General features: G+C 49.4%; 1 protein-coding gene across 17 annotated transcripts in view; it reads right to left on the reverse strand.

The window, feature by feature from the left end:
- ATXN2 (ataxin 2) overlaps positions 1-26,033 on the reverse strand; it is a 1,509,788-nt gene that overhangs the window by 1,371,134 nt on the left and 112,621 nt on the right. For 11 of the 17 annotated variants that reach the window (XM_085634786.1, XM_085634787.1, XM_085634790.1 and 8 more), the window contains exons 2-3: positions 14,157-14,190; positions 6,838-6,873 (exon numbers count right to left, since the gene is read on the reverse strand). In XM_085634786.1, the coding sequence (XP_085490912.1) occupies positions 6,838-6,873; positions 14,157-14,190 (70 nt within the window). The remainder of the gene's footprint in view (positions 1-6,837; positions 6,874-14,156; positions 14,191-26,033) is intronic. The other 6 variants (XM_085634791.1, XM_085634789.1, XM_085634788.1 and 3 more) reach the window with 1 other exon arrangement.

A 26,033-nucleotide genomic window follows, 5' to 3' on the forward strand; every position in this document is an offset into this window, starting at 1 on the left:
TGGTGATGACTGGCCTCGGGCCGCCCCTGGAGGAGGCTTTTGTGTCAAAGCTCGATCGGCCCGTTCCACTACAAAGGACGTTGACAGGATATCTTTTGGCAAGATGTCTGTGAGCCATTTGGCGATGGAGGTGGTCATCTATCTATCTTCGCATCCCTCCCGCAGGCCCACAAAGCATAGATTGTTGCGCCATGGGCGTCCCTCCGCCTCCTCCTCTCTGGAGGCCGGCTCCTGCGACACCACGGTGAGCTTATTCACTTTTTTCTGGAGGGAGGACACTGTCTTCCACCGTCGCGACCCGGGTCTCAGCCTCGGCAATCCGGTCCACAGCCGTACGAAGATCTTGGCGTAGGAAGGAAACTTCAGTCCCCACCACGCCAATTTTGGCATCGAGAGTGTCTCTGGCATGATTAATTGCTGCCAGGAGGGCCGCATTGTCGGGTGCAGCAGGGCCACCATCTCCTCCTGTGGCCCCTCCAGGTGTCTAAATTGATCAATGGTGCCCTGTTTGGGGCCAGCGTCCCCGGGCCCGCCCTTGCCCATCTCCAGTAGACTCGGGTGTGAGAGGAGACAATGACACGATGGAGGGTCCAGCCCAGGTCTTTGGCTCAGCAGCGTCAATAAGGATGAATTCCCACACAGCTTCCAAGGCGACCCGCCGGTCAGAAGATAGTGTTGGCCCCAATCGTTGAACGCGCTAGTATGGCACACGTACTCTAATCTCCTCCCCACCTAACCACACCACTAGCTGCAGGAGCAAGACCCCTGAGGTCCACACCCAACAGGCAAACGCCAGCCGCACTCACCAGTAGGGGGAAAGGATCAGCACGCCGGTCTCTGTGCCTCGATCTGTCCCAGGCCCGGCTGCAGTCCTCCAGGGCCTCACACACAGTGCTGGTCGCACCCACCAGGGAGGCCTCACATCTGACCGGCAACAGAGCAGGAAAACCAGCGGGGGGCCTCGCAAATCACCACTGGCACTTTAGCATCACGTGCCTAGGGTAGCCGGTGCAACCAAGAGGCCGCCGTCCCCACCGCTGGAATCAGTGGGCAGTCCGGGGCAGGCCCCGATACGCTTCCACGCACCGGCAACTCCAACGCGGGCCGTCGCAGGGAAGGGAATCCCAAGGATCTGAGAAGAAGGGAGGGGAGGGCAGCAGTCATCGAGGCGTCACAGGGCGCAGGCCTCCCGCTCACCTCTTGAGGCCACGACCCGGTTTCAGCGCCGTCCAGCACCAGCCGTGTGCGGTCCAATATGCCAGGGCCGGGGCACGCCGTCCCCATCGATCGAGCCGCAGCAGGATAATCTAGAGGGCGCCAGTCAGCCCTTGGTCCTCTCCTGTGTGTCTCTACCCTCCGGGACCCGGGCAGACTCCAGGGATCCGCTCCCCTATGTACTCCGCCCCGCGCGGGGAGACAGCGGCTCCGGGGGGAGGGGAGGGAGGGCGCAGTGTCACAGTACCAGGACGTAGGGGCAGCCGTCACATCGATGTGAGACGTCTCTGGGCAGGATCAAGGTAGGATTTTGGGCAGATTACGGCGTGGATGGACGGAGCTCGATTAGGCCACCATGTTGGCCTGCCTAGCCACGCCCCCGTGATAGATAATTTGAATGTCTCCACTATATGTTTTGGGTCCTTCCCTGTCGCGGGCACTTGGCTAACCCACATAAGTGAGGCACAGTTTTCATCGGGAGACTTGGAGGATTGCTGGGAGGTGAGAAGATTTGTGGCTGCCTGCAGATTTCAGACATGTCCTCACAGCAATGTAAAGAAAATTTGATTTTTTTTAGGCAAGGTTTGAGCTATGCAGGGAATTCTAGGGAAAGAAAACCTGGTGATAGCCACGCAAGACACCCCACCCTGGACTCCCCGGGGTGTCTAGTTTTCTAAAATGTGCTGATTTGGTAGGTTTCCCTAGGTACCGGCTGGGCTGCGGCCCAAAATCCGCAGCTACCCACATAGCAAAAAAAAACATTGCTTCTCAGTGGAAAAATGTGATGTGTTTGCATTTGGCGCCTTTTCATGTCGCTGGCACTTGGCTAACCCACACAAGTTACGCCCTGTTTTTTTCAGGAGACTTAGGGGAACGCTGGGTGGTAAGAAATTTGTGACTAACTGTAGATTCCAGGACTTTTCCTCACAGACATGTACAGTGTTGTACGGATTCTGCACATACACAGAACTATGCGCAGGAAAATGGGAACTCTGTGTATAAAGGCTAACCCCTTCCCACCACCTTAGTGCCCACGAACCCAGGACCGACTAGCTATAGTGTCTCACTCGCTCTCCTACTCACAAATGGAAAACCCATGATTAGACACCCCAGAACACAACACTCCAGGAACTGCGGTAATGAGACACTCCTTTTCGTTTACATTCTCATACTAGTCCACAATAACATCTGACAGAAACACGAAAATAGTTTACAATATTTATTTTAACTAACGTGCTCTAAAGTGCAGTATACGAGCCACTACCAGCAGCAAAATGCATAATATCAATACAGTTAGCATTGCAGCAAGGCCATGTATCATGAAGGGAGATCTCATTCTATAAAGACAGTGGATAAAGGACTATAAGGCCTAACCACCCTCCCCCTTTGTAAGCAGAAATATTATTATATAATAGAAGATCTCTGGGCTTTGACAGCAGACCCCATACCTTAGGACATAGATCATATTTCTACAGGTGCATGTTGCTCTTCCCCCTGGAAAGGTCCCTCTCCAAGTGTGCGTTATCTAAACATGCATTCTCATAATATCATAGTACGATTCTCCAGCAGAAGCAGCTGCATTGGTATGTTATGTCTAAGTGCTAGGGCCTGACCAGAACAGAATAACCAGAGTCAAGTGTGTATCGAACGAGCACCGCAGAGAGTTCTCATGTGAAAGGCATAAAGAGTGTCGTGCACAATAAAGACATGCAGTGTCATGCGCAAAAGCGGCATTATGGCTACCGCTAACTTACGCTACCGCTACACGCTAACTTAAGATGTGATAATGTCTCTAGTAACCACGTGACAGCAGAAAATGTGTTCAAGGCAAAATGTAAGCTTTGAAGCAGATTCTAGGTGAAAAAAACTTGGTGAGAGTCGCACAAGTCACTCCATCCTGAACTCACCCGGGTGTCTAGTTATACAAATGTGCTTGTTTGGTAGGTTTCCCTAGGTGCCAGCTGAGCTGGGGCCCAAAATCCACAGTTAGCCACCCTGTAAAAAAACATAAATTCTTCTAGGTGAAATATAATGTCTCCTAGGTCACATTGTGGAGTGTTTTGTGTCACACAAGTGGGATACCACTTATATCGGGAGACATGTGGGAAAACAGAATAGCTGAACATTTGTTATTAACAATTGAATATCTCTACATTTGTGCCTTTCAAATGTGAGCAAGCGTGCAACCCAGAAGACATTTTACAAAATGTCCTCTGAAACACATGCCAAAATGGATGCCCATAAACTCAGAGTAGTACAAACAACCACTGGTCCTAAACTCAGCATCTAGTATACATTTCAGAAATACTGAGTTTTACTTCATACCCTTTTTTCATATGAACTGTTGTATAGTAAACAATGAAAAACCATTTGACGGTGCAGTTTGGTTGTTTGCTCTGGGTACCTTTGGATCTTGGGGAACCTACAAGTCCTATATATCCAAGCACCCAGAAGGGTCCAGTAGACGTAACAGTATATTGTTTTAAAAAACCTTCCTTAGTATGAAGAAGTTACAAATAGTAGACACAAATGGCTGCTTTTCTTTCAACTCAATTTCAATATTTATTTATTTTAACTGGGAAGATGGTAACCTTAGCACCGCAATACCATCGTTGATGCCATTTGCAGGGAAAAAAACAGACACTTTCTTCTGAAGCACTATTCACCTCAATTTTCCCAAAAAAGACGAGGATAACTTAGGAGGACAAAAACCTATAGAGGCCTAATCGCGAACTAACGACCTTCAGCCTTTCCTAGGCTCCCTGGTGTTTTACCAAGGTCCTCAAGCCAGTGGTGGAGTTCCTGAGAGCCTGAGGTATTGGGATGATGATAGGATTTATGGTGAACGAGAAGAAATCTCTGTTGGTGCCCGCGCAGTCCTTTACCTTCCTAGGATTCGTAATAGACTCTGCTTCTTCCACCCTGAGCCTTCCCTCCAGGAAAGTGACCAAGATTCGGCACAAACTGAGGCATGTGCTTTCCTGACAACAGGTGTCCCTCAGGCAGCTAGCTCGGGTGGTGGGCCTCCTTTCGGCATCAATCCAAGCCATCTTCGCAGGACCGCTCCATTACCGGGCCCTTCAGTGCCTAAAAGCCTACTTCTTACACAAGGGTTACCCTTACTCCCACAAGGTCTCCCTGTCCAACGATGCCCGGGAAGAGATTCAGTGGTGGCTGGATCACATGGAGGCCTGGAGCGGCCATGCGATTTTCGGCTCCACACCAGATCTGATCATAGAATTGGACGCCAGCAGGTTAGGCGCCAGGTGCGGAAACCTCTCTACGGGAAGATTGTGGTCTTCCGATGAACAGAAGTTACATATACATTGTTTGGAACTTCTGGCGGAATCCTTCATTGTCGGACGAGGGACTCCGTGTAATCATGTGTCCTCCTAAAAATGGACAACGTCTTGGCAGTCCGGTATATAAATCACCTAGGAGGGACAAGATCCAAAACCCCCTCAGACTTAGCCGCAAGTTTTTGGCAATACTGCCTGGAGAGCCAGGTTTCAGTCACTGCAGAGTACCTTACAGGGCGCGACAATCAGGTGGCGGATTTTCACTCGTGGAACTTCAGAGATTCCAGTCTCTGGATGCTCGATCGGGGCAGTTTTGCAATGTTGAACGATCGCTGGGGTCCTTTCTCAGGGGACCTGTTCGCCTCGAGATTGGACCACCAGATGCCCCGGTTCTTCAGCTGGAGGCCAGATCCCTCGGTGGTGGCCACGGATGCATTTCTCCAGTACTGGAGCTTGGAGAAAGGGTATGCTTTTTCCCCCTTCGAGATGATCACGAGGGTAACTGACCAGATACGTAGACAGTCGGCGGACCTCCTTCTGATAACTCCCGTTTGGAGATCGCAAGTCTGGTTTCCAGTTCTACTGGAACTTTCGTGGGATTCTCCAATCCTACTTCCCCACTTTCCAACCCTCCTCTTGAGTCCTGACAAAGTTCCACATCCTCTATTGTTGGCGAACTCGCTGTGGCTCATGGCATGACGAATTTAAGGGGACGATGTGAAGTCCCGGGCCTTTCGCAGGAGGTTGAATCCTTCATCTCCAAGGCTTGGGCGGATAGCACCATCAAGAGGTACAGATCCGCTTGGGGCAGATGGTTCCGTTGGTGCTTGCGACGTGTTTTGATCCCGTGGTTGCAGACGTTCTGCAAGTCGTGAATGTTTTGGCACAATTGGCCGCCAAGGGCCTGGTTTACCGGTCAATAAACACCTTTCGTTCTGCCATCTCTTCGGGCCATGTGCCAGTTAACGACATGGCTATGGGTGCACATCAGATGGTCTGCAGATCGTTACTCGGCACTCTGGAACATGAACTAAGTCCTCAACCTATTTCTGTCTTGGCAGCCAAATCGGTATCTCTGCACAAAGGAGTTTTCCGCAAAGTTAGCTATGCTCCTCTGCCTCATATCCTGCAGACGTGTTTCTAACATCAGGGCTCTGGACATCACTAGCAGGATGTTTACTCCGGAAGAAGTGACCTTCACCTTTCTCAGACGCACAAAATCTCATACCAGGGTGATTTCTTACCCGGAATTTCCAGATTCTCCCAAATTGTGTTTGGTCAGGTGCCTCAAGGCGTATGAAGAGATGACAGACAAATTCCGCCCTCCGGGAGAACGTCAACTACTCATTGCACTTAGGAAGCTTTTTAAGGCGGTGTCGTCACCGAATATTGCTAGATGGGTCAGGTGGGTGATGCAGGAGACAGGCATTAACCTTCGTCAGTTCGGAGCTCATTCAGCTCGAGGGGTGATGGCCTCTAAAGCCTTCGGCTTGGGTGCCGGCTTAGAGGATATCCTCAATGTGGCAGACTGGTTTTCAGACTCCACATTTAAGAGATTTTATTTCAAGCTGGTGCTGAACATGGCTCACGTCGTTGTGGGCAAGCTTTGAACTAGCATAATCCTCGCCTCCAGTCCTGACATAGAATAAAAAAATTCCTAGCTAACGTAACAGAAAGTTTCAATTCTATTAAGGCCTCGGAGGCGAGGATTATCCCACCCTAGGGTCCAAGAAGTGTCACCCCTCCCCGTTCTGCAGTAAGTAATCTTGTTTACATACATGGGGTTGCATGGGTGTCTTGGACCTGTTGTGCTATGTTGCGTTGTTGTTTATGCTTGCATACTGATCCAGTCGAGGTGCAAGTGGTAATGTTTCTCTGTCTTTGCACGATCTGATGCTAACAAACAGGATGCCTGAAGATGTTCCGAGAGCTGACTTTGCGCAAAGAAAGAGGGCAAAGGGACACTGACTTCAAACAGGACCTCAAATCTCTACTACTCAACAACTACTTCCACAATAATGACTAGTTGATATATGTCTCCCTAAGATTTAAGTCTGAAAGACTTCCTAATCCAACTGACTATGCAGACTCAAACCTGTTTCTTTAATCCCTTTACCGCCAACCAAATGCTGGATTACTGTTTATTTCTGTATCCATACTGTGGACTTGATTTACTTTTTTTTTTTGATCTGTTTTAAACCCAAATTGACTTCATCATGCACTTCTTGTAAACTTCCTCTCAAAATATGTGAAGCGCTCTGATACCCTTAGTTCTAGCCAGCACTATAGAAAACTCATATAAATAAATAAAATAATCACTTGCCTCTGACCACGCTGACACACTGCCAGCAGTGAGTGTCTAAAAAAAAAAAAAAAAAAGATATGATGCAAAGGGAAGGAAAGATCAATTTATAGACTTTTCATCTTCATAAAAACAGCTTACTGGGTAATTGTAACATACCATAAATTGTTTTACAGTGACATCGGTTTAGAACAATTCAAAATAGCAAAAGTGTAGTATTCATTACTATATGCAAAAGACAATTATTATGCAGTCACGTCTTATAAGGTCAACAACTAAAAACTTCAAAGTATTAAAATATTCTTCGTCCTAGAGTAAACGATACTGTAGGAAAGGTTGAAGGCCCCCAATTTTTTGCTGATTTTCCACATAAATCAATTTGAAAAACAGGCTTTCCTCTCTGGATTTGTATTTAAAAAAAGAGAACTACACAAAGAAGGTTGTCTTTTACGTGACTTAACCTGCTGTGAATTGTGACTATCAGGTCATTATTGTTGCAGATTGACAGCATTGAGGGTGAACGGGGTTAGGGTTTAAAAAGGTGCGAGATATCCTTTAATAGATTCAAATGCACACACATATGTACTACAGATGATATTTTTACATAGGTATTAGATTCAATATAACTGCCCATGGTGCAAAAACCCTATTGTGATTTTACATTTATCAATGCAATAAATAGATGTCGAAATATATTACCTGAACATTCAGATTCTCGCAGAATACAAAATAAATACAGAGGACTACAGATGAAATTGGTACCAGATAATTATGCATAAATAGAAAGAACCGGAGGAGCCTAGCGCGCAACCAAGATGGCCGCGTAGGTGCGAGGCTCCCGAGGACCTCCGTGACCTCCTACACATATCCTGAAAATATCCTGTCCTAGATGAGGGGACTGTTTTGGTGAGCCCGAGCTGAGGTGGCACCCGTTTTCCGCTTCCAAATTGGACCTCGGACACCGGCGGGAACATCGATCGAGGTTTGCGGCCTTCTCCACGCCGGACCCCGGATTAGATCTGTGGGGCTATCCGGAGACAAAGTGAACAACAGCGGCGGGCAGGGCTCGGCGACTCGCGTACCCCGCACTTTCACTTTTGCACCCTCCTTGCTGTCTTGGCGAGGTTGGGTCGCGGGGCACTGTGAGGTGGTGTGGCCTCGTTGGGGTACCCTGCCGGCCCGCCGGCTGTGATCCCCCCCCGCGGATCTGTGGTGGCCCCCCCCCCCCCGGAGTCCGTGAACCGGCTTGCCTGCCCTTTACGACGTGATTGGCACGATCGGGGGACTGGAACCATGTCCACAAAGCAAGATGGTGACCGGGCAAAGGTGAAATCGACCCGACGTGGCGCAGCCCAGCAGTCTAACAGCATGGACCGCTACACCCTCCAGAAGGGATCTCCCGAGGTGCCGCGTAGGTCCCCTGAGGGCCCGACTGATGCTCCTGCTCTGCCCACGGATCTGACCCTGCGGGATGTCATGGGTGCTATCGCCGAGATGAAGGCCTCGGTGAGCCAGCGTTTTGATACACTGGCGCAGAAGATAGACTCGGTCCTCGTGGATGTTGGCTTGGTGAGGGCCGATCTATCCAAGACCAATGATCGGGTCGATTCTTTGGCCCACACCACATCGGGCCTCACGACAGATGTGGCGACCCTCCAAAAGGAGGTGCGCCGGCTTGGCCAGGCGAGTGCGCTGATGGACCGCCGCTTGGAGGATTCCGAGGGTCGGGCCCGGAGGAACAATGTCCGCATTATCGGGGTGCCTGAGGGACGTGAGGAGGCGGCGGCGGACCTATTCGTGGAGGACTTGATTCTCACCCATCTCCAGCCCCGGGGGCTGAGTAAATTCTTCGCGGTGGAACGGGCCCACAGGGTTCCCGGGGGAAGGCCTAAGAGGCCTCTCATTGCCCGGATTTTCAACTTTCGGGACAGAGATGCTATTCTGCAATCCTCCAGACTACAGGGACCGGTCAGACTCGACAATATGGACATCAATTTTTATCCTGATTTCACTCCAGCGGTCCAAAAGCAGAGACTGAGCTTTCTCGGAGTCAAACGTCGTCTACGGGACCTAAACCTCAAGTATGCGATGCTTTTCCCAGCTAAGTTGCGGGTGGAGGTGGATGGCCGCACGCACTTTTTTGATCGTCCCGAAGCGGCTGGGGACTGGCTGGATACTTTGTCTGGGGATCGGGCTCGGGGGGTGGGGGGGGGAGCGGTTGGGGGAGAGGGCTCGCCGGATCAGGACTGAGGGACTAATATTAGGCCTCGCTCTGGACAAAATTGATGTCACTTTGGACTGTTCGTCTGTTCGAGTAAGTTCCCCTCCTGTGGAGGTCGTGTGGGGTCTCTTGGGGGTTCTCCCTCCTCCTCTGGGGGCTTAGTTAGTTTAACCATCTATGGGGCGACAGGCACACTGCACTTTGGGGGGGCTGTTCGGGCTCATGCAGGGGTGCAGGGAGGGGGGGGGGGAGGGGAGTTCTGTGGGGGTGGGTGGGTTGGGGTGGGGTGTTGTTCGTTTTTACCACAAGGCAAACCCTTTTTTGTATTGGTCTTAAGGTGCTCTCGGGGGGACGAATGATGGCTTTTGTGTGTGATGGGGGGTAGGGACTTGACTTTGTTGTCTTGGATCGTTAATGGACTGGGGGATAGGATCAAACGAGGTGTGGTCCTGCAGTATTTGAAACGAATCTCACCCGATGTAGTCTTTCTGCAGGAGACACACCTTATTGGTAATTCTTTTTGTGCCATGAATCGGCGTGGCTACCGTTTAGTGGCCCACTCGGGCTTCACGTCGGGCTCACGGGGTGTGGGCATCATGGTGAAGAACTCGCTCCCGTTGGAAATTGATGAGGTGCTCCATGATGATAGGGGACGCTACACTGTCTTGGTGGGGAGAATGGAGGGCAAAGTAGTTGTCTTTGTATCAGTATACGTCCCACCGGGGCTACAGTCGACCACTTTTGCAGACCTGGGGCGCCTCCTCCTTGGCCATCCGGGGGGGCTTCTGGTGGTTGGGGGGGACTTCAATGCGGTGGTTTCTGGGACTGTGGATCGTCACCCCCCAAGGGACCTCCCCCGGGCACAGGCGTGGCTGTCCGGCCTCTTGGATACACTGGGATTGGTGGACTGCTGGCGCTTAAAACATCCCACGCAGCTGCAGTACACTTTCCACTCGGGGGCCCATGGTAGCCTCTCACGGCTTGATTATGTCCTTGTCCCGGCGGCCTATGTTGGGAGGGTAGGAGAGGTGCGCCATTTGGCGCGGGGTATCTCAGATCACTCCCCGCTCCTGTTACACATTGATGTCTGCCCGAGGGGTGAGGGCAGGGTAGTTCCAATCAATGCCTGGTACCTGCGCGACCCCATCATTCGCGCTGACTTGATTAAATCCTTACAGCGATACTTTGATGAGAATGTGGGGTCCGTCCCTTCGGCTATCTCCCTGTGGGAAGCCTTCAAGACAGTTCTCAGAGGGGAGGCCCTATCCCTTATTTCCCATGCCCGGAGGCGCGAGCGGGAGGAGGTGACCCGGGTGGAGGCCGAAATTGTCGAATTGGAGGGTGATCTAGAGGGTGGGGTGACAGATGCTGCGCTACATGTCCTACAGCTTAAGCAGGCGGCCTACAGGGCCCTCGTCGCGGAGGCGGCCAGGGGCCTCAGTAGGGAGCAACAGGGGCGACTGTATGATGTGGGTGATAAGGCTGGTAAACTGCTCGCGTGGTTGGATAAAAAGGAGAGAGCAAATCGTGTGGTCCCGCTGATTGAGAGGATGGATGGTGTGAGTGTAACCGAGCCAGAAGAAATTGTCTCCTGTTTCGCGGATTATTTCCGTGAAGTGTATTCCCCGGTTTCTCCCTGCTCGGAGGAGGATTCCCATGCCCTGCTTAGGGATATCGCGCTCCCTTCCCTTTCGGAGGAGGACAGGGTGTCGTTGGATGCCGCTCCCACCTCCGACGAAATTGCCCTCGCCATACGCTCGGTCGCCTCTGGCAAGGCCATGGGCCCGAATGGCATCCCTATCGAGTTGTATAAGTTGCGACCGGATGCATTGGCACCCCACCTTCGTGCGATGTTCCTGGCGGCCCACTCGCTGGGCTCCCTTCCGCTGGACCAGCGTCTGGCTACAATCGTGGTGATCCACAAGGAAGGGAGACCTCGGGACCGGGTTACATCCTATCGGCCTATCTCGCTCTTAAATGCGGAGCCCAAAATTCTTGCCAAGGTGCTGGCCAATCGGCTGGTCGGCGTGGTGGGCGATCTGGTCCATCAAGACCAGTCCGGCTTTATTCCCCATCGCAACACGGCCCTTAATCTGCGGCGCTTGCACGGGGTGCTCGCACGTGTTCCATTCGTGCGGGAGCCGGCCATACTGGCGTCCTTAGACGCCACCATGGCGTTTGACACGCTTGAGTGGCCATACATTTGGGCGATGCTGGCGAAGATTGGATTTGGCCCGGGTTTCATCAGTTGGGTCAAATTGTTGTATTCGGGCCCATTGGCGCAGGTGGTGGTAAACGGAAGAGTATCGGCCCCATTCGAGCTGGGCCGGGGCACGCGGCAGGGCTGCCCCTTGTCGCCGCTCCTGTTTGCGCTGGCCTTGGAGCCCCTGGCGGAGTGGCTGCGGTGGAATCCTTCCATCCGTGGTCTCCGTTGGACCCCCGAGTACGAGGACCGCGTGTCCCTATACGCTGACGACATCCTTTTGTACCTAGCCTCCCCACGTAAATCACTAATAGTCCTGGTTGATGTTTTACGTTCATTTGGCCGCAACTCAGGCCTTGTCATCAACTGGGCTAAATCATGTGTGTATGTGCTCTCCGGGGAGGCTCCCGTCCTCCCGCGGGGCTGTCCGATCCAGATTGCCGCTCAGGGGTTTAGGTACCTGGGTGTCTACATTACTCTGGACCCGGAGGCCCGCTACGAGCGGAACTTGCTTCCCCCCCTCCAGCGCTTGAAGGAGGACGTCGCGCGCTGGCGGCGCCTGCCGCTTTCGCCGCTCGGCCGGGCGGCGCTGTTTAAGATGATGTCGTTGCCACGCTTCCTGTACGCTCTCCAGAACACTATGGACTTAGTCCCGGCGCGCTACTTCCGTGAGGTGGAGAGTCTACAGCGCCGCCTGTTCTGGGACGGGAGGCCGCGTATTGCCCTGGCGAAGTTGACGCTCCCATGGTACGACGAGGGTATTGCCCTCCCGGATATTAAACGGTATTACTGGGCCTCCCAGTTAGCTGCAATCAACCATGGCCTCTACGGGCCCGCCTTGAACCCGGCATTTGAAATGGACAAGATGCTATTGCCCGGTGGCGACTACAATCGAGCGCTCTACTCTGGCGCGCCCGACGCTCGCCTGACGGGACCTACGCGTGTCATGGTCCGAGTATGGCACGCGGCTAATGCAGCTATGGGGTGGAAGGACCGTTTGACCCGGGCGTCACCGCTGTACGCATCTGAGAGGTTGGGCTCCCTGTGGACCTCGAAGGGCTTCGAGAAGTGGGACATGATAGGCATCAGTAAAGTTGGGGATCTCTGGACGAGGGGGGGATTTAAAACATTCGAGATGCTGCAGACGGAGTTTCTGCTGCAGGACAGTGAATACTTTCGGTACCTGCAGGTCCGTCATGCACTGGGCTCCGTCTTCCCAGACGTTGCCTCCATCCCGGAGTCTTCCCCCCTGGAGGACAGAGTGCTAGATGGCCATGTCCCAGACAGCACGATCTCACTTATTTACAAAAAGCTGATCAATGACCGCTCGGGCTTGCTAACTGGCCTCCGAGAGGCTTGGGTTGCCGATGGGCTGGAGTTGGACGACGAGGACTGGATCTCCGCGGTGGCCTCACCGAAGGAGGTGGCCATACCGGCTCGCCTTCGCTTCGTCCAGCTTAAGATACTCCACCGGGTCTACATGACGGGGCCAAGGCTTCTGCGTATGGGCTATGCTGAGGATGGGCTGTGTAAGCGTGGGTGTGGTGCTTTGGCGACCTTTCTGCATATTTTGTGGGAATGTCCGAAGGTGGAGCGATTTTGGCGTGGTGTGCACGAGGTTCTGCGAGTGGTTACGCGTGTCGCGCTGCTGCCTGAAGCGAGGAGGTGCCTGTTGAATGTGTGGGAACCAACTGACTACTCGGCTCCGCAGATGTGGTGGGTGACTCTGGGATATATGGTAGCTAAGCGTGATATTGCTCAACTGTGGGGATCCCAGAAGCCCCCGGCGGTGTCGGCCTGGAAAGAACACATGGACTGGTGCATGTTTCGAGAAAAGGTGGTGTATGTGGCGAGGGGTAAGCCTGGGACATGGGTGAAAGTATGGGGCCCCTAGAACGCCTATCGCGGCGGTATCTGCGCGCCACCACTGCTGCCTGCTGCCTCACCAGCCCCGTCCCCTTAGCTGACTCCTTCCCCCAGCCCCGGGCACAGGGTTCCCCCAGTCCTTGCTCTGTTCCCCTTCCCCTCTTTAGACTCCTGTGGATACTTGGGGTCCCCCAATCGGGGAGCACATGCTGCTACTGTCGATTGCGGGTTGCCTTGTGGGTGTGATTTTTTCTTGTTGTTTGTATAAAATGGAACCGTATTGTGGGGTCTGACTGACATGGCCCACGGCATTGATACCTCCTGATTATGCTCCTCTGCAACACCAAGTGTTTTATGAACGTATGTCATATGCTCCTGACATCCTAGCGGCCGGCCGGAAGGTTGTAGGCCCATACCTGTATATTCTTGAGATTTGTAATAAACGGTTTCAAAAAATAAAAAAAAAAAATAAAAAAATAAAAATAGAAAGAACCATTGCAAATAAATCCAAAGTCCTAAGTAGCATCTCATAAAAATATAGCCTGTCCACTGCTGGAAACTTCATCTTACAAACCAGCATTAAAAAAAGATCATCCACAATTACAGGCATCAAGATGAGCGTCTATGAAATGATATCAGACACCTGCCCTGATCTGCTTTGTCAGACAAACCTGGCTAAGCGATAATGCAGGCCCAATCCAACATGCAGCTTGACACAAGGTTATGAAAATTAAGCATTGTACTCCTAGGAAAATAGGGGAACAAGAAACCTTACATACAAATTATCTACCTACTAAATACATCCATGATTTTACTGTTCATACTCATCCTACCTATCGTCCGATAATTCAATAATAGCCCTTCTCAAGCAGCTTCACTTTCCTTCATTGTCACTGCAGTGAATGAGTCTCTAAATTTCAAGTTCAACATAATGAGAATAGACATATATAGTAACTTTCTAAAAGGTTATGCAACTGTGTTACAATTGCATTTACTGAAGAATAAAGAGTGCCCAAATTAAATGCTATTAAAGAAATATAAAGAACTTACTGACTGTGGTGGCCCTTTCACACTGTTACGACCTCTGAAATGATAAAAGATTTCATTAGTTATTGTAAGATTTCAGTATTTTATCAATCAAGTTCACATTCACACAAAACATTTCTTTTTAATCCTGTTGAAGAGCTCAAGGAAATACAAAAAAATAGTAGAATGCTTATTTATCTTATTTATTTGCAGAACAACATTAACAACACAATTGTATAATCAATACTGCACTTGTTTCACAAAAGTACGATATATGGGAGGTAAAATGTCATTTCTTTCACTAAGTCCAGCTACTACTATAGTACACGTGCTATGCACTTAACACTGTATATAAAGAAATCAGTTACTGTAGAAGACAACTTTGTGAAGCAGAGTGTTAATGCTAGGCTATGTCCTGCACCCAAGCCCCTAGTGCACATATGCCACTGAACATGGCTCTGGCAGTGTGCTGCAGGTACTGAATGGAGGGCCCTGGCCTGCCCCATGTGGACATGAATAGAGTACCAAACCCCACCCCCACCCACCCAGTGGACTAAATCCACACCACTTAAAGGTAATCTGAGTCTTTAGCCAACCTTTACTTTTAGCACCCCTGTCAATATGGCCCAAGGCGCACAGTCATCATCCATACGCAGTTGTGCCTGATTTCCTTAATACCCCCAAAGTAACACATTCACAAAACGAAGTGTATTCCTCTGCCAAGTGCAGTGAAACTAGGGCCCTTTGACCACTACTTGTAGTTAGCCCCATGCCTTAAAAACCTTAATCAATGCTGATGTCATGTGATTTCTTCAGTGAGGTCATCAAGGATGGCATGTGAAATGTCATTGGGTAGACCACGTGTGCATTTATGAGTAGCGCGTGACGGGACCACAAAATATAATTTGATCAGCTTACCTTAACTGGCAAATTTCAGTACTTTTAAAGTTTTGCACTGTAATTTCCACTGAACTTTAGGGTATTTTAAGCTTTTATAAATAAACACAATGAGCCAAGGAACCATAGCTATAATGTCGGTAAGCTTATAGTTTTTCCACTAAAATATTTAAGCTTGAAACTTTTCCTTAAAGATCATACACGTGTAGATTCGAACAAAAATCCTAGTCCTGTAAAAACTCAACAAAAATGTTTTTTAAAAGGGTTGATTTAGTGCTATTTTAATACAAATGGAACAGACTGATTTCATATCAACCTTCGTCACATCTTTAAGATTTGGGATGTAATCAATTTTTTTCCCCTTAATTTCTTATTATGGAAAACTTATGAGGCCAGCTTCCAACTGCTGCATTTGGGAAATTCCCCCTTAATGTGTGTAGGATCTGTTTTTATGGTTACCCCCACCTTTTTCCTGGTTGCTAAGCGGTTATTGCCAAGTCTGACTGGGATCCTGCTAATCAGGACCCGGGTCTCTCAGCTTTCTCACTTATATTGTTATGTTCAGTACTTTGGTACATCCCAGATTGAATACTGGGTTACCCTTACAAGTCCCTAGTATATGGTACTAAGGTACCCAGGGCATAGGTACCCCAGAGGTCCCCCATGGGCTGAAGCATGAATTATGCCACTCATGGGAGACCATTCAAACTGTAACTACAGGCCTGCCATTGCAGCCTGTGTAAGCTGGTACTAGTACCACTTACTAAAGATATAGGTTTCGTATATCGAGGGTCACTGGACTTAAAACCTATAAGTCACCCCTATAGCGGACCTTTGCAATCCTAAAGGCAGGGTGCTTGGTTTGAAGTGTGAGGGTGCCCCTGCATGAGCAGGACACCCCTACAGCCTACGGAGTCCATTCTCCCAGGGTGTAAGTGAAGCAGCCATATACTACAGGCACCGCGTAATTACGCGATGACCATCTCCAAATCGGTTGCAATGAATCCCATCATGTTTGGTATCAAACATGTTGGAATCATACCTCACACACAATAAACTGTGAGGGAGGTATGATTCCAAGCACTGTAAGAGCCCTCCGTTAGGCTCACAGTGTTCCCGGTACCAGTCTTCTAAACCAGGACAACACAAAATGGTTGCTGCCGACCAGAGACACGATTCTGCCCACCTGCTGGTGAGCCAAGCTTGAGCAGGGGAAGGCAGAACAATAGGCATTCTGTCACAGGGAGGTGTGACCGCCTCCCAGACAGGATTTAGTGTATTGATGCAGGGTGGGTGCGCTTGCCAGCGCCATTCAGTCTGCAAGAGGAGAACATTTGGTGTCCCCATGCGTAGTCCAGTTCAACCCAGCTCTGGGAGCCGTTGGCTCCCGCTCTGGCACAAAACTAGGCAAAGGACATGGGAGAAACCGCCCCACTGTCCAGACCCTCCCCTGGGAGGGTCCCCTGAAACATCCCAACTCTTTCCTAGGGGTACTTCAGGGCTTACCTGTGGGTGGGTCGTTTACACTAGGAAATGGCACTTTGCAGATTAGAATTAGGGCTACCGGTTTTATGGTATTTGACATTTCTGTCTATATGTATCCATATTTATTTTGTGCTCATTTTATTTGTATTTATCCATATTTATTTTAGGTTTTGTGACAAAAATGAATCTGAAATGTGTCTATTTCTACATTTATTTCACCAGTTAATGTCCACTCGTGCCTGAACGCCTGCCAGGTTTCAATGATTTAAACACACTCCGATGATAAAACATGCCATTTTTAGACTTCAACTGCTATTTAAGGCATTTTACTTCAATTCCGGTTTTTTACTCCCTAGCCTGTTTAATCTGCACAGCTATTGGCCTTGCCGTCATGGTTGACAGCATTTAGAATCACTCATAAATAACCAATTTCCGTTTTTATCCACATTTAAAAATAATTACGGACAGGAATGTAAATGGTTTTCAGTCTGTATTTATCTAAAAATCAGTAAAAACGGAAAACAGGGAGCCTTAGTTATAATGTGTTAGGTGGTCTTACAGCTATAGACCGTTAATGGCTTAATATAAACAACCTGGGACAACACTGTAGTGAGGTTTGACTGACTAGCGCTCAACATACTTGCACTACTTGTATCAAGGACAAAGAAAGTGTTCTGTGCCAATAACGACCCAGAAGTTGATACAGGCTTGGGAGAGACCCAAAGAAACACCTTTATTGTCAGGACGTAGGGTTAGGGAAGGGTCCAAATTGAAAGGATTTAAATTGTGGGAAACAACAGGAATATCAAAGGCTGGAGACTATGTAGACGAAAACAACATTGAATCATTCACAAAATTACAGGAAGAATAAGAATGGACGCAAGCATTCAGATGTGTCCACATAGAGCATGCCCCTACAAAATAAACAAAAAACACACAAAATGGATAAAATGCCAGAAGCGTCACAGCTACAAATTATAGTACTGATGTTTAAACTGGATAAAGGGAGCAGTCTCCACCATATACAAACCAGACTGCATAAATAAACTAAGAGGCACATGAGAAAAAGGTATGGGACCAATGGAAAAAACATACTGGAAGCTGTATTATGCAAGTGTGAAAGGTGGCAGGTAAGACCAGGTCACAGAACATACTATTATTTATCGGCCTCCGCAATATAAAAAAACACAAAACCTCTAACAATATCCATATAAAGTAATACAATAAAGAGTTTTAAAACAACTGTTACCAAAGGCAGTCCACAGTTCATCTGATAACAATCCCTACTTTAAAAGTGGTAGAAGGGATGCTGGCCAGTACTGGTCCAACAGCATTACAAAATCAAAAGTATAAACAGATTGCCTGAGCCAGTACTCTCTCGCCTGGTGCAAAACTAGTCCACTGGTACAAACACACAAAGTGCAAGTAGGAATTCAAATTGCAGAATCCATAATCTCTCACATTATCCCAGCCAAATTCCAGAGATTGATGATTGATTGATTGATTGATTGATGTGGAACTTGTATAGCGCATCTATCGCCCTGCGGGCATCTTGGCGCTTTTGACTAAGAACTACATCGAAAGGTGACAGAAGGAGGTCAAAAGGAAGACCTATCTTGATTAGACTTTAGGATATAGCCAGGTCTTAAGTCCCTTACGAAATTCAAGTAGGGAGGTACACTGTCGCAGGTTCGCAGGGAGCTTGTTCCACAGGCCAGATGCTACTGTGCTAAAGGATCTTCCGCCTACCCTAGTGCGCTTGAATGTCGGAATTACCAAAAGATCGGCTGTAGAAGAACGAAGATGCCTGCTTGGTAAGTAGCGGGTAAACTTATCCTGTAGAGGGGCTGGGCCCAGTCCATGTATTGCTCTAAAGGTAAGGCATAAGGACTTCAAAACGATCCTTTCCCCCTACGGGAAGCCAATGTAGGTCCCTTAATGCTCTGGCCGACGAGGAGCAGCGTCGCCTGCCTAACACTAGCTTGGCAGCAGCTGACTGAATCCTCAACAATCCTTGGAGGATATACTGTGGAGCTCCCAGGAAAAGGGAGTTACAGTAGTCAAGTCTGCTTAATACCGTGCTGCGCACCACTGTAGCTCGCGACTCCCTAGGGAGCAGGGGGAGTATGCTCCGAAGTAGCCGCAGCAGGGCAAAGCAGACGTTGGCAGTTTTACTTGCCTGAGACACCATTTGGAGGTCGTCATCAATGATCACCCCAAGGTTACGAACCTTCTTAACAGGTGTGAGGGGATCTTCCTCCGGTGTAAGGCGAAAATCGGGAGGGAGGTATTTAGGGATCCTGAAAGGCGAACAGAAGACCACCTCAGTTTTGCCGCTATTAAACTGAAGAGAATTCCTTCTGAGCCAGTTCGTGGTCTGATTCATGCACTGATGGAAGCGGTCCATGGAAAGCGCGTCATCCCCCTCTAGAGAGAAGGCCAGTTGCGTGTCGTCGGCGTAATTCACCAAGCTAACTCCGAAAGATTTAATCAGCGGGAACAGGGGCCGCAGGTAGATGTTGAAAAGGATGGGACTGATAGCGGACCCTTGCGGCACCCCGTACGCAACTGGCGCTCTGCCAGAGGAGAACGGTGACATGGTGACGACCTGCTGTCTGTCTTCTAGGTAAGAACAGAACCATTGCAGCGCTCTGCCCTTCACGCCTAACTGCCTCAGCCTCTCTAATAGGATTGGGTGGCTCACCGTGTCGAATGCTGCCGACATATCAAGAAGCACCAGAATCATTGCATTTCCGTTGTCGGCACGCATTCGAAGGTGGTCCAGCATGGTGGTTAACGCTGTTTCGGTACCGTGACCAGGACGGAAACCGAACTGGTCCCTGTCGAGCAGAGAGTTCTCCTCCAGAAACTGAGACAGAGTCTTACTTACAGACTTTTCCAGTATCTTTACCGGAAAGGGCAAAAGAGAGATGGGCCTGAAATTAGCTGGCACCAGAGGGTCCAGGTTCGTTTTTTTTATCAGTGGGGTTACCACTGCTAGTTTCCAGCAGCCAGGAACAGATCCGGCCGTCAGGGATTGATTACAAATTGACCTTAACCAGGGAAAGGTGTTGCGTCCATAAAGCTTCCACATCTTATGGGGAAGAGGATCTAAGGGCGAGCCAGACGACACACTTTCGATCAGAGTGTCAAAGGCTTCGTGAGAGAGAGGTTGAAAACTGCCCAGGCTAGCAGTTGGTTTATGATCTCCGTCAGCTGGGCTGATTATTTCCTCAGGACTGTCCTGGAAATTGTCCTGCATTTTATTCACAATATTGGAGATCTTCTCCTGAAAAAAGGAGGCAATTTCGTTACACAGAGTTTGCGAGGGGGCGACTCTGTTATTCATGCAGTCTGGATTGGAAAGGTCGCGGACGATCTTAACCCCTTCCATGCTCATGACGGAACGATTCCGTCATGAGCATCAGTTGAGCTGTGCTCATGACGGAACCGTTCCGTCATGGCCCCGCCTGCGCTCGAACCTTTCAGCACCGCGGGGGAATCCGCGCAGCGCTGAAGGGGTTAAAGAGGGCTTTGGACCCGTTGGAAGCCTGGGTGATGGAATTAGCGTAAAAATCTGCCTTGGATCTTAGGATGAGAGACTTATATTGCAATTGAACTAATCTTAGCTCCTTTTTGTCTCCTTCGAAGTAGTTTCTTCTCCACTTCCTCTCTGCTTGTCTGCGAGAGAGTCTAAGATGATGTAATTTCTCATTGTACCAGGGCGCTGATCTTTTCCTTACCCTCTTTAAGGATTTTATGGGGATATGCTGGTCTAGCAGTTCGGTAATGTGTTCCGTGAAAGACCTATAATTATCCTCCACAGACCTGTTGGAGGAGAAAAGATTGACATCAAAGGATGTAGTTATAGAATCCACCTTGGCCAGTTTGGCCCATTCTCTATCCATCCTGTGGAGGTGCCGCTGGCTAGGTAGATTCTTTTGGCAGGGCATTGCCATATTTAGAAGGACAAGAGAGTGATCAGTCCAATTCAACGGCACTATATTGGAGACTTCAATTATAGCTGGATTGGCGAAGACCAAATCTAGAATACGTCCCTTCTGATGGGTAGGGCTGGAAACCAATTGATGGAGATTCAAGGTGGAACACGTGTATAGGAGGTTTCTCAGTTGGCCGCATAGGCCTCCATCCTCGCTAAGATTAAAGTCACCAAGAATGACCATATTAGTGTGAGTAAGCTTTAGGTTGGTGATGATTTCAGCGAGGAGGTGGAATTGTGTGATCACGCCCGGTGGTCTATAACAGAGCATCCCCGAGAGTAGATTTCCACTAGGGGCCTGAAGTGATAAGCCCAGGATTTCTATACCCCCAACCTCGTCGATCTGGCATGGTCTGAAGTCCAGAGTATCCTTAAAGATTAAACCCACTCCTCCTCCTCTGCCCGTACTGCGGGGCTTGTGGAGAATTTTATAGCCGCTAGGACATGCCCCGCTCAGGCCAACGGCAGCTTCCGTGGTGGCCCAGGTTTCTGTTACAAAGAGTGCATCCAGTTTCAGGTCTTCCAGTAGACTAAACACATCGGTAGAGTGCTTGACAAGCGACCGACTGTTGATTAGGCCACAGAAAAGATCGGCCCCAGCTGTCTCAGGACCCTTAGATGGATTTATCTGTAATAGTTGTGCACGGCTGTATGTCACTCTTTCTAACTGTCGGATAGCATTACTGGCGCTGGGAGCGTCCGGGACGCGGACGGGCGCAGACGGGCTTGCCTCTGGTGCGCCTCCGGCGCGCCTACGGCTCGCCCGCTGCGCGCGCTTGCATCAGGTGGTTTTAAATAGGTACACAACAGGCCTCCCAACCGCTAGAGCGCCTCGCAAAATGGCGGCAGGTAGTGGCACACTAGCAGGATACCACACCCAAGATGGCGGCGCTGGAAGAAAGCAAAGATCGTCACGCTAAAGCAGTGTGTGTGAGTTGGTTTTATAGTGCGAGTAAGAGAGGTGCTATAAAACACACAAATTGTAAGGTACGTTTACAAGTAGGGCAGAGGGCTGCAATATTAATAAAACTTGTATAACATATCTAACAAAGTGCAAGTATATATGCAAATTTGCAAATATGTGATGTTTGTGTCCCAAATAGATTTCAATAAGTTGCAGCTTTAATAAAAATTGTAGAAAAGAGCTGATGCACATTAGTCTAATTCAATCAACAAACAGCTTATGGCTGCAGTGCTATGGTGCTAGTAATAGAATCCCAGTATTTGTTTGATAAATGGCCTTATGGCCCATAAGTAAGAAGATAAATTACTATAAATCATTTAGGAAGTCCTGTAACAAAAGAATTGAGCAGCTGTGGTTGAACTTATTCCATAGGACCTGAACAAAGGCAAGTGCCACGTTTTACAAGCTCTTCATACTTTGTGCAAAGTAGAAAGGATTGCAAAAGGTTCTCCCTTTCCCCCATACTTAGCTACAAAATGCACTGCCCTTCAACAGCGTTGCACATTTCACCAGATATTCAATAGTGGGATAGAAACCCATTCTGAACTTGATGTATAAAGTAAGTTTTTATTCAGGATAGATCAGGTCCAAATATCATTTATACAGCAGGTCTAGCTTATAATCAAGGTAACCTGCTGTAATACTGCCTGGTCTTACCTTGGTAAGTTTTGACTACCACTTTAATATCCAATAGCGATCTATCACAGTTTCTATTACACTGGGGCCCATAGTGCTTGGGTCAGTACACTGGAAGTCCAATTGCAGGGTACTTAGTCGTTCCACGCATGTGCCTATTAATGGATTCTCTCCCGCTTGCCATTGCTTCTCACTTCCACCAGTGACTGTAAATATATGGTAGCTCTCAGGTTCCTGACCAGTCTGATCCAATACAACACAGGTTTTATTTCAGCCAGGTCTGACTTTTGGTATGGCCAAGTTCCATGTATAGTGCCAAGGGGGTGCCTGATCCTAATCTTATCAGTATTCTAAAAGTTATTTTCTACTACTTGTAACGCCTATAGTTTGCCATACCTCCCATAACTCAACACCATATAGGCAGCAGGAACTGCTGTTTGTAGATTTGGAGAACAGCACTAATGCATCAACAGTCTGCCTTTTGTCTAACTTCAGGCACGGCCCTTAATGTTTGTAACAGTACAGTGCAAACCTTTTTTTTAATAACTTTATTTAGCGTTTTGTCATAAAGTATCTTGCTACATAATGATATACACAGTCATTGTCCAAGGACGATGAAGGAGTTTGTACATACACAGTTTGGCTCAGTCAGGAAAAACACATCAAAAAGTATAGCCATTTTCAATGCAACATCCAATATGCAGTGGACAATACCCCAGAAGCATACAATAGCCTAGACCATAGAGAAATCACCCCTCCCCAACACCTGCAGCAAAAACTGTGAATACGACATTTCAGGGGTGAGCCCATATCTGGCTACTAGAGCCTCTTTCATGTGACTGTAGGAGTTCATCACGGTGGAGGGCAGGTCCCGCAGGGTATCTCTCCCCTCACTCAGGAACCGGCCCCACAGCCCAGCCCCCCAGTCCTTCTGCGGGACTCGGTGGGAGGTCATGGCGACTTCGTAGGCCTTGAACCATTGCTGAATATCGTCGTTCTTATAGTATTCTTTCACCACATCTTTGGGGATGTGGACCTTTGGTTCCACGGTGGAGGAGAAGGGTTGGGTTTCCGAGGGTCGGGCCTCCGCCTTCTTAGCCTTGAGCTCGATTTCTTTTAGGCTACGTTCGTGCTCTAGTTGGAGTTTTTTTTCGTCGTGTTCTCTGTCGTTTCTTTTCCTCTAGTTCTCCTTGTAGGCGTAACTGTTCCACCGCCAGTTTTTTCTCAGCCAGCTTTAGCTCTCCTTCGATTTTTAATTTTGCTAGTTCTAGTTCGTGGTTGCGATCTCTTTCTCGGTCCGCTAGTTCCTCTGGGGATAGGCCCCTCTCGGGGGCGCTGTTCCTCCCCGGGTTGCTTCGTGGTTCGTTGGGAGGTTCTCCTTCTGTTTGTATCCGGAGAGTTTCTGCCTCGACCCAGGTTTTTAATGCCCCCTGGAAGTCCTCTTTCGTGCTTAGTCCGGTGGTAGCGATTCCAAAGTCTTTGCAAAATTGTTTCAGTTCTCGGTGTGTATAAGATTCTAACTGGTCTTTTTGGAATGCCGTGCTCGGGTTGGTGCCTGCGGCACCTAGGGAAGTTTCTCCTTCCATCTTCCTTGGTGGTGCGTATGCCGTCTACTGCACGATCTCTAGGTGTTGGCTCGGATCCCGTCGCCTGCCACCAAATGTTGGAAGGCGTTCCCCGGGGAGGCTGCGGAATGTGTTCCTGACCACCCTGAGGCCCACCTTTCCCAGTTAGGCCGAGCGAGAGCAGGGAGGCCCTTCCTGGAAGGGTCTCGCACCTAGGATCGCACGCGCTACGCTTCTCTCTTCTGCGGATAGAGGGACACCACACAGTAAATCGTTGCAAGATAATAGGCCTTTATCGGTGGTTATCAGGGATCTTTATGATCCGGCAGGCAGGTGCAGGGTTAATGCCACAAGCGGCAGCGATCTTATGATGGAGGGAAAAGGGGTAGCGGGACAGCCTTTCAATCAGTGTCTCTGCGAGGTATCCGGCGCCCAGCTCTCAATCCTCGAGCTGAGGGGATGTTGCTTCTTTCGGCGATCTTTGCCGGTTTTCTTGGAGGAGCGGGCCGCGAGTCACTCAGCAGGCACCGGAGGGTCTTAGTTCAGGGAGCCGCGACGGCGTCAGCAGGGCTCAGGTGGTTCAGAGTTCGGGGAGCCGCGACAGCGTCAGCAGGGCTCAGATGGTTCAGAGTTCGGGGAGCCGCGACAGCGTCAGCAGGGCTCAGATGGTTCAGAGTTCAGGTAGCGTTCTTCTGTTCGGGGAGCGATCGAGCCGCGACCAAGTCCGCAGGCTCTCGTCAGTCCAGGTCTTCTCTGCCTCTCGTCCCTTCAGCACCCCTTGTTATACTCCCCCTCCTCTTTGAAGTCCGGAGTCCTCGCGGAGAGGGGTCTGGTGCCTGGGGGGCGGTATGTCGGGGTTTCATGTCGCTCGGCCCCTTGATCTGTTCAGGTGGGTCTGGGAGGGACTCCAGACACTCAGCAGGCGAGGCGCCCGCTCACCGGGGGCCTGGTGGTCGATCGAAACCTCCCTCGGGGGAGAGACCAGAGGTGTGACAGGGTCGGCGCCTCTCGGTCTGGTTTGGGGGGGCGGTTTCGTTCTCCCTAAGCCGGGCATGCGTGTTGGGGGTCTGGTCGGCCCTCGGGATGTTGGCCCACGGGAGCTGGAAGGCCGTGTCCACGAGGTTCGGCGTGGTTGTAGGGTAGGTTGCTGGTCGGGAGGGCCCACGCCACGAGGCCGGTCTCACAGATATCCTATCCAAATCTTATAAAACTGTGTATGTCTGGGCATTTGATTTGGGTATTTGCCACTGTTAGGCTGCTGCTCTCCATCTTTTGCCACTCCATTTCGATTCTCTTACTCTGTGGTGATGGCCTAATCTTCTTCAGGACTCTTCCCTGCTGCGGTCGCTATTACTGAGTCTGCCACCGAATTGTCCTTGGTCTTGGGAGAAGTGCTTATATTTCTTCTCCACACTGAGTGCGGTCGCCTTTTACAAAGCTATCTTACTGAAAGCTTCCATCTCTTGGTCCAGAATAACTGGAAACATCAGCAAGTACTGGTTCTCCTGTGAGACCATGAGGGTTTCAAGTAGAAAAGTTTGGCTCAGAGTAATTAATCGGAAAGTGCCCTCATTGATTAGGGACCTCCTTGTACAGTACACACCTCCAAGGTCTAAGATCCTCTAATGCTCAAATATTAAAAGCCCCACGAATCCAAAGGGCCAGACAGGGTAGAAGATCTTTCTCATATCTGACCCTGAAACTTTGGAACCTAATGCCGGCTGACTTGAGAAATGAACAAGATTAGTTTTAGGAAAATGCTTAAAACCTGGCTATACTCTCACTAGCCGCTATTCTCTATCTCAATTTGCGAGTGTATGGTAGGACTCACTGAGCGCTGGGAAGCCTTCTGCTAACTATGCCTTCTATAAAATCGGATAGTATAGAAACAGGATTCTATTTGCTCCTATTCCATATGTGTTTGCTGCTCTTTTAATAAGCATGTTATAGCCAGCGATGTCATCGGAGGTGAAAGGCTAAAGGAGTAAATACCAACTTCCAGTGAGTCAGTGCTCATGCCCTGCTAGTTAACTTCTGCTGTTCTGGGGTCTTGGAAGGAGCCTGGTTCATACTGTTCCTCTTCCTCACATTAAGAGTTCCTGTTCATCTTCATGTCACTTGGGACACCAACTTTTTTTTTAAAAACTTTTTTTTAATGTATTATTTTGCATTTAAACAAACCACGACAATTTGAAAGGGTACAATAGCAACCATGAAACATTATAATACAATGAGAGAGCCCGCCAAACATAGCATAAATGCACAAGTCATTATGTGTCATGTAGGGGGCAACAATGGGGACGATATACCTGTATCTTGGTCACAGGATCAGGTCAAATGTCCAGGTCCACACC

This window comes from Triturus cristatus, chromosome 11 (assembly GCF_964204655.1).
Source record: "Triturus cristatus chromosome 11, aTriCri1.1, whole genome shotgun sequence".
NCBI classification, from domain to species: Eukaryota; Metazoa; Chordata; class Amphibia; order Caudata; family Salamandridae; genus Triturus; species Triturus cristatus.